The sequence below is a fragment of the Protopterus annectens genome, chromosome 4.part1 (genome assembly GCF_019279795.1).
Source record: "Protopterus annectens isolate FY-2018-M chromosome 4.part1, PAN1.0, whole genome shotgun sequence".
In the NCBI taxonomy this organism is placed as follows: domain Eukaryota; kingdom Metazoa; phylum Chordata; order Ceratodontiformes; family Protopteridae; genus Protopterus; species Protopterus annectens.
This window is the reverse complement of record NC_056734.1, coordinates 592,834,575-592,846,624: the sequence shown is the minus strand read 5'-3', so window position 1 is coordinate 592,846,624 and position 12,050 is coordinate 592,834,575. Positions and strand designations below refer to the sequence as shown.

Genomic DNA, 12,050 nt, shown 5'->3' with positions numbered 1-12,050 from the left:
ATGGACTGCAGGAAAAGAAAAAGGACAGAATATCAGCCTCTAACAATAATAGCAATAACCAAAAATACAGAAGGACAACTAATAATTAAACATTACATCAAACGCATAACAAAAGATAAAGAATTCCTACAAATCTGAGTGGTAATCAAAGCAAAGCAAAACAAATAAACAAAAATAACAATTAAAAAAGATAGAAATGTATATAAATCAAAACATAAAGAAAACATGCAATTAAAGTAATATAAAAATTATGCAGAAAAGGAATATGGGAATATCCACACCAAAAGTTTAGGAAAAGTTAATGTGGCCATTCTGCAGACCCTCTCTGACACTACTCCCTCAAACAGAACACTACAGAATGGTGCTAGATGGCCACTTGTAAAAGAATGAGTAGACCTTTTCTGTCTCTGCCTAATATACAAAACTCATACGAATGACTCACACTGTCCCATAGTCACACATCTGAAGTTAAGATAGGTGCGTACCTACTTTACTCTAGTCATCCATTTATTTATTTATTTGTCTTTGTTGACTGGGAAAAGTCAGAATGGGCAAAACACATTTTCAGTGGAGGCCTGGGGAGAAAAGCTTCACATTTAAGTTAAACATGATGTCCATTTATAATTGTGGGATAAAAACATCTATTCATGAGATTATTTACATGATTTTTAAATAATTTTAAATATTTGTTAGATGAACATAACATTTTAACTAAAAAAAAAACAAGAGAGAAATTAACATAAAATGGCTAATTACTGAATAGAGAAATAACATACAGCATAAATTAATTTATTAATAGTATGATGGTTGCAGGGAAAAGATCAAAGTGGGATGTTTTTAAATTTAGTAATAATTTGCAAACAGACTAGTAGAATGTAGCTTAAAAATGATAAGCGATATATGAAAGAAGTTATGGAAATGAGCAGGAAGATAAATGAACAGAGGAGGAATTGTAGTTAGTGATGGGGTGTGATAGAAAGAGGAAACATAAGAGTTTAGGAAATAGGTGCAATATGGGGAGTGATAAGGTACAAAAAGATTGGGAAGCAAAGTGGCTGTAAGAGAAAAGTAATCTGAGTAAAACCAGCCAGGTGAGCAGGAAAAACAGAGCCTTCCTTAGCACTGGTGTTTTGAAACCATTTAAGTTTTCTATCTGTTTTAACTGTATAGGGATTTCATTCCAGAGTTCTGACACATAATGAGAGTAGGGAGAGTCTCCAAGAGTGTTGAATGTCTTACTGATTCATAATAAAAGTTTATTGCTAGAGCAAAGGTCTCTAGTTGGGGAAGAGTACAGTAGAGTACTTTGTAATGCCAGGCTTTTGTCTGGAGAGTATAATAGGTTGTAGACAACAATTAGTTGTGAGTATATCAAGTGGTTTGGGGTTCAGGTCAATTTAATTGTTTTAATGCAAGGCAGTGGTGTGTTTTATACAGGTGGTTGGTTGCAAATTCCGTTTTTGGACCTAAACTATTGTACTCAGATCCAGTACAGATTCATAACTCATCCACTTTCAGCATATTTATAAGTAAGCTAACAGACTACCCTAATAATAATGTTATCTACGGTTTACCTTTATAATGTCGATCCTGATATATTCGACATGACTTGCTCGAATGCCGAAATGCGAACGTCTCCAACGTTGAATTCAGAATATGTGAATGTCAAAACCTCACCCCTTTTTGACCCATGGTAGCATGGGTGTGGAGGTTTTTCGACATTTAAAATTTTTTGCTGTTTTGGTTCGCACAAAACGCATCAATAAAGTGGCATTTCAACAAAGTGCAATCGACTATTTAAAGGTAAACCTTATCTACTATTGCTTTAAGGCAGCAACATTAAATAGCCCTCCAACTGCCATTTTCTCTTTATAACTTCACCTTCCTTTTCACTGTCATATTTAGGTCAGCATCACTGTCTCCACTTAAGCTGCTGTGGTGCAGCGGTAGTGTTGTCGCCTCACAGCAAGAGGTTCTCCTGTTCAATTCTCGGCTGGAGCGCCTTCTGTGTGGAGTCTGCATGTCCTCCCTGTGGTCGAGTGGCGTTCAAAAAACATGCGTGAATGGGCGTGCCTTCACTGAAGGTTGGGCGTCGAGCTGGCACCTTGGCACCGTAAAAATCTACTGCCAATCATTAGCAGACCAGAGTTCTGCTGTGACGACCCCTAACCAGGAAAAGCCGAAAGAAGATCATCACTGTCTCCACTTATACTTCAGTTTCTACACCTACTTTTATCTTCATTTCTATATCCACTTTGGATTCCCTGACTCCTCTTTCTTACTATAGCTGATTTCGGATTAAAAAAAGAACCTCTTCCAAGTTAAGTTTGTAGTAATAAGTTTTCCTATCTGCTCATTCATAATGAATTTTAAACAATGTGATATAATCTGTACATATTCTGTTCTCTTTTTAGTTAATGATTGTAATGGTGATTGTAATGGGAGTTTGATTTATTTTAATGCTTTTCTGTTTTTATATTTCTGAGACTGTGGCTGGGATAGGTCTCTGTAAATCAGTTCACCACCTAGGTTAGCAAACATTAACTAAGAAAGAAAGAAAGAAACAATAAGTGTATCATGTAACACTTCTTCTTCTTTCAGCTTTTTCCCGGTTAGGGGTAGCCACAGCAGATCACCTGTCCGCTCATGATTTGCAGTGTAATTTTACAGTGTCGAGTTGCCAGCCCAGCACCCAACCTTCCACGGAAGGCACACATACATGCACTCATGCCTAGGGCCAATTTTATTGTGTCCAATCCACCTACAGCATGTCTTTGGGAGGAAACCGGAGCACCTGGAGGAAACCCAAGCGACCACAGGGAGGACATGCAGACTCCGCACAGAAGGCACCCCAGCTGAGGATCGAACCAGAGAACCTCTTGCTGTGAGGTGACAACGCTAACTGCTGCATCACCATGGCTGCTGAAATGTATCATGCAACACTACTGAACTTTTTTTGTCAGGGAGCCAAGTCTTACGCATCTCTCCCAATCTGAATTTAAGTTTCTATACCCCTATCTTCTTAAAAAAAAAGGGGAAAACTTGTCTTTTTTCTCTTTTCCAATTCCTATAAAAACAAAAGTAAAAGCACATCTCTGCAACAGAGCCATTTCTAATATAGTGGAAGTCATCTTTCTCATGCAATTTTTTTGTAACTCAGTGTAGCACTATACAGTTACCTGTAATGTAACCCCAAATAGGAATTATAAGTAACTAAGCACCTGCTTTCATAAAGTCAGAGTCTGGAACAGTAGCTATGTACATGCACTGGTATGCATGCCATCTCTGATGTCATACTGACAGATGCCTAAATCATAAACAGAACTGCATATTTGCCTGCAATGCTTAATGCACATCATGTAGAATGTGCTGTACACAGAAAAAAACAGTATTATGTGCTCTCAAGTCAATTACTCACAACCATCCTGCTAAATGTAATGATGGCATATCTAGTATACAACTGTGGAGTTGTGCGGCTCTGTGTGCCCTACAGTATATCAAAAGAAAAAAAACACTTGGAATTTCACATTTTGTAAGATATGGAGCAACACAGAGCTCTGCCCCCTTCTAATCATTAGAATTCTAGGCAGAACACCTGTACATTGACAGGGTACCCAGCAGTACTGTGCAACGTGCAAGTGTGCAATGCACAAGGCAGTAAGGACACGAGCAAAGGTATAGTGTGAGCACAAACTCGAGCAGCACTGCGTTCTTTAAATGACACATTCTGTTTCTTGGTTGTTGCATTTCATGGGAATTTTGTGACTAAAAAATTGTAGAGCTACAACTTGTGTCAGAGAACATCATTTTAGCTTTTGTAGTATTAAGAATTAGTTGCTTTTCAGATAACCAGGGATGGAAATTGTTGAGAATGGTTTGGATATTTGTATGTCTGGGGGTAGAGACAAAGAAGACAAGCTCATTGACATGAAGGACAAAATTTACCAGCTTGAGATCAAAGGACATAGAGTTATGAAAATGCTGAAGAATACTGGGGCAAACATCTGAGACTTGTAGAACACTGGTCGTGATATTTTATTCAAAGGATGCATTACTATTTCTCACAGTAAAGCCCCTTTTACTTAGATAACTTGAAAGCAATTTAAGTGCAATAGAGCTGATGCTGGAACGTGCAAGGGAGTTGAGGAGAATGTCATGGGTCACACAGTCAAAGGCTTTGGTAAACTCACCAAGTAAGGTTGTATAAAGAAGGCTCTTATAAGAATAAGTAAGGATTGTATCACTCTGTGGATTTAAGGCAGTTTATGTTCTTCTGTGTTTTTTAAACCTGCAATTTTGATGAGAAAGTCAGTTAAATTAGTAAAAAAAGTCTACTTTTATCAGCAACTTACTGAGATGTGTTATGAGTGAAATAAGGTCAGATGGATTGGAAGTTTTATTGTATTTTATCACTAGAATAACAATGACCATTTTGCAAAGAACAGGGATGTTGTTGCTCCAGGGAGATATTACATAGGTAGTATAAATGAAGGGATAATGACTTGAAAAAGTTTTAAGAACAGCCTACTTCCACCAAGTGAGCCATAGTCGGGTAACATCTGGATTGCTTCTAGTTTCTGTTAAGGATATCCTTTGAAGTAGAAGGGTGGAATGTATGGTCCAAGATGTAGAAAGAGAAATAATGGGTGTTAGTGAAATCCTCCCCTAATTCTTCCAGGAAAGTGACTAGAGAAGAAGATCAAGCAGTGAGTTGGTCAATATCTTTCCAAAATTGTCTAAGTTACAAAAGGTATTGGCTTGCCTGTTACAGAGGTAAGAAGCTTCTTGCTAACAGCTTTTTTTTTTACTTGGTTCATCATCTTAAATACATGGAATGACCAGAGATAGGCTGTACACATTTTCAAATTTTCCAGGCATGGTTTCTATACTTGAGTAAGCTGCATAACTCTAGGGACATCCATGGCAGGATAGAAAGCTTTATGCAATTAGAAAGATTTATGGACAGAATTTGTTTGTGAGGGCATATGGCAGGAAGGGGGTTGCCTTATTTCTGTATGTCATTAGATAAAATGAGATCAAATAAATGGATTTTATAGTTAGGTGAGTAACTGCATATTTAATATAGGATGGAAGTAGGAATGAGTTTCTTTACAGAGAAATTAAATTTAATGGCACAGAGATTGCTGATTGCTGTAGGAATGATGAACATGGACTGAAGCTTTACTGGTTCATTGGTAATAATGATTTCAAGCAGCGTGTGATTAATGGAGCATCTGCTTAGTTTGGCAAGCGTAGATATTACTCAAATGTAGTTAATGTTAGAGAGGTGGACAATTATGTCATGTCAGGCTGGGCAGAGAAAGTTAATGTTGAAGTGCCCTAGAATTAGGATATTTGTATTTCTTTGCATTAATGGTGTGATGGAGGCTGCTCAACAAAGACAAAAGGATAGTGTAGGGTAGTAAAGTGCTTGTAATGTGTTTGTGCAGTTTGAGGTAAAGAAGTACCCAGCTAAGGGCAAACACATATGTTGCAGATGAGGTGACTATGACTTGGTTATCTATAAAGTCTTTGACTAGAAGCATGAAGCAACCACCTGTGTGCACACACCAATTTTGTCAAATATATTAGCGAATATTGAAAAAAAAGTGCACGTAAGTTAGCAGTATGAGGTTTATGCTAGACATGATAGGGCACATATATCAAAATTGTTTTGTGACATCCAAAGAAATAACTGCTCAAATTTATTGATAATTCCACCACAGCTTAATAGTTCAGTGTTAAGGCATTTTTGGTGTAGGAGAAAGTGGGGAGTCTGGGAAGTTTTGGTAAAATTAATTGTTAGAAGTGGGCAAAAATGACTATGTATGTTGCCAGAAAGAAAAAATGAAGTAACTGATAATTGTTGTAAATGAGAGGCATTTAGGAGTTTAATTTTAGTTATTAGGTAACTAAAGTGATGTTTCTTTTTGTTGGGGAGGTCTGTGAGATGAAGAAGGGAGGGGGGAATAAGTGCAGCTTATAATAAAGATCAGGTAGCAGAGGACTGCGGGGTTGTAGTGTAGACTGTACTGAGGGAGAAGTAGATTGCATGACAATACTGCAGTTACCGTAATAGTAAATAAGATCATTCGGGTATAGGTAGAACTATTAGGCATGTTTGGCAAGTGGAGAATGTAGGCTTACTCTGTGACAATTTGGGTATAGGTAGAACTATTAGGCATGTTTGGCAAGTGGAGAATGTAGGCTTACTCTGTGACAATTTGGATGGCAAATTTTCACAGGTGTAGATGACTTGGTATGATTAATTGTGTGCTGACAAAATTAGAGGCACTTAATCACGATATGTCCTACTTGGGAAGTAGGTAATTTGTTCTCTCTGTTTTACTCAAATGAGGTTGGGATTGCAAAATTGTAAACCCTTAAGGAAATTGCCATATATGGGAAACTGGCAAAGATCTCTTGAGGTACAGGAAACTTAGTAATATATATTGTGAGAAGATGTAGTAATAAAAAGTAATAATATGTGTATGGGGAGTGTTTGGGGCTTTGTCTCAGGAAAAACAGTAAAAAGTACTGTCAACTAAAATGCCATTTCTTACATCTAAATTCAAATAAAATGACACTTGAAGGCAGTGATTTCATTTACTTAAACCAAAGCTACTTAATTCGACTCTGAATGTACAGGAACTATAATGCAGGTATTACAGCTCATTGTCTCTATAAATCCTGTTCAATATTAAGAGATACTCTGCGAGGGTCAAGACTTCTCTATTATTTAAATTATGGAATAGATTCACTTGAAATTTCAAAGAAGTCTAATGTATATCAGCAAATACTAGTTTCAAGAAAATTTAAAAGATAGGAAAAACATTAAAAAACGTTTATTAAAGATTTTTTCATATTTTATTTACTTACTTCTACAGGTGGGCATGACGCTGCTCCAACTTCCATCTTTCTGACACACAATCTGGAACTTCTCAATCTCCAAGTTGTCCTACAAAAATATCATCATTCAATTATTTCTGCAGTAGGTGAGAGAAACATACCTCTTCTCCAAGCATGTGTCCACTGTTACACAAGAACATAACTGTACTTTATAGACCATATTTTGTGGTCAATTGATTTTTTTATTCTTACAACTGCAATTATTGTTATTATTAGTTGTAGTACTATTATTAATATCATCATCATGTACAAAGTGGCTGTTACTACCACCATTTTAAAATTGTGGTAGAGAGAGAAGGAGACAGAGAGAGCAATAGTGAGCACTTAACTAGAGACCAGAAACACAATGTGCAGAACTGGACAGCCTTTAGTAACTTGTAGCTGTATTACTTCTTTCAGCAAAACATACTGCATGCTTTTGAGGCACAATGAACATATTTACTGCTGCAGGAATGACTCAGGATTTGGCAGCCTATTTACATGTACAAGGTGTACTATTTTAGACTTCTAGATTTCATCCTGACTCAAGACCTGATTATTTAAACTCTTCCTTCTGTTCTCCAGAGGTTCTGTTTTACTCATAATCTACAACACTGAAACCAAGCTCAGTCATTTTGAAAGTCCCAGTTAGTCTGACTTGTAATATTCCCTTCTATAATATTTTGCATTCCTTTAGTTACATTTTGCATTTGTGATCCTTGAATGACCACCAGGGCTATGACCCATCCAACCAGTCCACCTGTTTGTTTCACTGTTCAACAGCCCAGTCATTCCACCCAGGGGCTAGTGACAGCTGATAGCAACAGTATCTTCATCTGTTTGTAAAATTAGATTTTTTTATGTCTTTATAAGTTCCCCAATGCACATCCCCATATGATTCCATGGGGTGATGTGTAATTGACATTGTGAAGGATAAATCTCTCATTTCTATAAAAGGTAATCCATAAACTGTTCTATCCTCTTGAGGGTAAAGTGCCTTTAGCTACCTGTTTTCCACTCAAGATTTTAGTGCACTTACTACCGGGCATGTTCTCCACACCCTCTTCACATAGAAGGGTGACAAGGCACTGCCTCATCATCATCCCTCAACCCCCACCCCCAGCCCGCTTTTCTTTGTGATTTAAAAACATGATTCACATTTGCTCAAAGTCATTGGCAGTTTTTATCTCTACAGAATGAAAAGACTGGCTTTTCTACACAGAAATTGTCATGTGTGACTAATATGATGTCTATCAATTTTGATTTCATTTTATTTCCAGCAAGCTCAGGCTGAAACGCTAGTGTCTATCCCATTAACAAAACATATTTAATGATGACAGTTAAGAACCTCTTGGCTCACTTATCATGCCCATTTCTGTACTTATTGGGTAAAGAGGAGATCCCAACTAACCATCCCTATAATGACTGGCTTATGCACAACCAATATATTCTTGAATTCTATTACTGTTTTTGTTTTCAGTTGTACTTGTTTTCCAGGTAGGCATTTCATATCTTCTATTATCTCCCACACATTCTGTGGATTGCTACAGCTTTGTTTTTTCCCCATCTTTTGTTATCTTGTATATCATTTTCCAAGACTAATTCCATTTGAGCTCATAGGTAGATAGTATGGAATTAGTTGTTAGAAACACTTCAGCCTAGACCAGAACACCTGACAACAGAGTTACCTCTTGTCTTAAGGAAATACAAAAAAGTTTTGCCCTACAGGACTCAAATCCCTTACCTTCAGTTTTACAGCCCAGTGTACAACTATTACATTACAAACATGGCTGCTTCTATAAAACAAAATATCACTGTTTCATAACAGTCTAAACCCAGGTAATGAATTATGACCTACATCATGTACTGAAACTAAAAGCCATACAAATGCATTACTGTATCCTTTGGGAAGTCATCTACACCAAGGAGCTACCACATTAACAATACTCCCCAAGAGTTGATCCAGTTGTTCAGGATTTGGTAACTTATGTGGACAGTAACCTAACTTTTGACCAACATGTGTCCATTAATGTAAGAACATCTTACTATATTGCATAGCTTATAAACAGAGTTGTGTCTAATTCTAGGGATATCACTGTCTCCCTTTACTTAGACTCATTAGGCCAGTCAATGAATATAATGCCTCCTTTGGCATGCATGTGTCCAGACATATGGAACAACTGGAATGCCCACAGAGACACCTTACTAAAAAGATATGAGGCCTAAAAGAACATGTCCTATAGGGACTGATTCAAAGCTCTGTCACTATGCTCATTATCCAACAGAATGTTAAGAGGTGACCTACGTCTGGCATACGAGGCATTCCTCAACCCATTACTTTTGGATTTACTGCACATCAGCAAGTTAAATGGCATCAAAAATACTCAGCCTAGGGATCTTCTGTAACATCAATAGAATGGTTTGGAGGGACAGGGGATACCACTTCTCTGGAACAGACTCCCCATCCACATAAAAGTTCATCCCTGTCCATATTCAAGCGTAAGTTATATCTATGGATGGGAAAAAGAAAATTTACCCCATGACTGTCCTAGTACTACTAGTGAACAGATGCAGCTTCTAAATGCTTTATCCCATGCATGTGCCCCCTCAAATTATCTATGGTATGATCCTGGTTTTTCTGATTTATCCCATGTATTTGTCCCCTCAAATTATCTATGGTATGATCCCAGTTTTTCTGATTTATCCCATGTATTTGTCCCCTCAAATTGTCTATGGTATGATTTCAGCTATTCTTATTAGGGGTACAAAATATATTTATCGGCCATGGAAAGGGCGAGGCCCGTGTGTAACCAAATGGGATAGGTTATTTCATGCACAAAAAGGAAAACTGTCTAGTCTTAAAATCGCCAGAAAGGGCAGTTAGCCTAGTACTTACCTATGAGCCTATGTTTCTTTGTAGTAGGTGAACAGCCCAAAAGTTAGTGAATTTTGCTTCACAAAGACAGAAAAGTCATACTTGTAGAATTATGTTCCATGCAAATCACAACTCCTCTGCAATCATAATAATCTGTCCTCTGTCTGTATTATCTTATTAAATCACCAGTTCACATCTAAAAATTTCATCTGTCAGCCAGAAAGAACAGAGCGCTTTATAAATCAGATGTTCTCTGTTCCTTTCAAGCAGGCTACAGCTCCTTCCCAGCCTGTTGAGGAACACAGTAAGAGACATAAATGGGGGAGCACGATGGAAACAGCTGTGCCTTCTGCAAAGCTGACAGGATGGGTGATCAGCACGTGATGGTGGTGTAGGACAGCAATACTGGCATTGCTTTTAAAGCTGCAAGATTTAGTTTGGTTTTGAACTACATGAAAAAAAACATTTTTAGCTATGGTTTTAGAAGAACTTACAACAGTGATACATTTCTCAGCCTGAAAGAGTGCCAAACGCATATGCTTGTGGACAACCGAAATAGAGAAGAAATGGCTACACAGGACTACAGATGGGCCCCTCGAGCATAAGACCACATATCTAAAACCATTTGAAATATTTTGGCAAATACATCAAATATGGAACAGTGTATATTATGAATTTCACCTACAGAATACACTTAATTGGTGACTTTATACACAAAGATAATACTGCTGTGTAAGTAAACTTACCATAACAGTAGATCTTTGAATGATCACTGCTGCAGTAGCCATAGCTATAGAGGTTATATCCTGCCAGCTTCCAAAGATTCAGGGCAACTTCCACATGCCCAAACCATTAGACAGAATAAGCTCAGCCGACTAAAAAGGTCAGGTTTGGATTTCAAGCCATTCAGAGCTTTCATGCTAGAATAGAGAGGAGGGCTAAAGACCTGACATTGGCAAAGCTAGGAAAACAAAAATAAAGGTGCTCATCCTGGCAATAAAATACACAAAAATAATGGCTTGGAGAGAGGGAGTGGTTACTTCAGCAGTGCTCATTCAAACAACTACTGTTATGATAAGTGCAATTACATACCTGTACTATGTTCTTCAAATGGATCACTGATACAGAAGACTTAGCTATATAAGTAAGATTACCATAGCTTATAGTGACTGGCAAGATGAAGAATGAGGGTCCAGGAGCTCCTGAAAAGTGGTCCTAGTACAGTCTGTCCTAGACCTTGAGAGAATCTAGTTGATAGTGCTTTGCAAAAGTGTGCACAGAAGACCAAGTTGCTGCTTCAAGCGTGCTTCTAGACTCCAACCCTTTGCAAAAACATCACAGATGAAGTCAAGGTTCTGGTAGAATGAGCTTTGACACTGTCTGGGATTGCCTTCATGTGGACTTATAACAATATGTAATACCTTGAAACAACCCCTGGGAAATAGTCTGTTTTGACAGAGGTTACCCTTTTTATACCCTTCACAAGAAATGAATGATTTATCAGAGATCCTGAAACATTTTATTTTGCAATTCATGGTTGAGTTTGTCCTTCTCATCTCAATCTTCTGGTCTTTGGTATTGTGGCTTTTCGGGAAATAGAAATAGACCCGTATATATATATATATATATATATATATATATATATATATATATATATATATATCAGTGCTTTATAATCTCGAAATACTAAAATGTTGAATTTCAGTATCTCGAGACTATAAAGCCAAATGTTTACAATAGTGAAAGTTCATAATCGCAAATTCGAATATCTCGAATTCATGGTTATGACCTTACGCTACGTAATGTCCGGGATTGTGTATTGATGGTGCGCAGTGCCGTGTGTGGATCTAGGTGTTATGTCAGGTAAGTGAGTGTTTTGTAAGGGTTTTGAGTGGGAGTTAGAGTGTATGTGAGTGCGCTGATATGTTTGATGTGTGTGTGAGGGACTGGAGACTGTGCGTGTTTGAGTTTGCTTTTGTTTCCTGTTTATGCAATCGCGGAGTTAGTATATATAAGTGGGAGGGTGTGGGGGGTGCAGGGGGGCTTGGCCCCCCTGCTTATGTGTATGAGTTTTGTATGTGTGTAGTTTTGTTTGTTTATGTTGTGATGTGGGTGTTGTGGTGTATGTATGGTGTAGTGTGTGCGGTTTCTTCGGTGTTTTGAATTTCGCGGTTTTGTTATTTCAGTGTTTTGTGGATTTGGTTTCATGGTCTCAAGATACTGAAATTCGATATTTCAGTATTTCGAGATTATGAAGTGAATCCATATATACACACACACACACACA

The 12,050-nt window shown here is 37.6% G+C and overlaps 1 protein-coding gene across 5 annotated transcripts in view; it reads right to left on the bottom strand.

Annotated features, from left to right (window-relative positions):
• MASP1 (MBL associated serine protease 1) overlaps positions 1–12,050 on the bottom strand; it is a 1,330,562-nt gene that overhangs the window by 744,401 nt on the left and 574,111 nt on the right. For all 5 annotated transcript variants that reach the window (XM_044070394.1, XM_044070395.1, XM_044070398.1 and 2 more), the window contains exon 8: positions 6,880–6,958. In XM_044070394.1, coding sequence (XP_043926329.1) covers positions 6,880–6,958 — 79 coding nt within the window. The remainder of the gene's footprint in view (positions 1–6,879; positions 6,959–12,050) is intronic.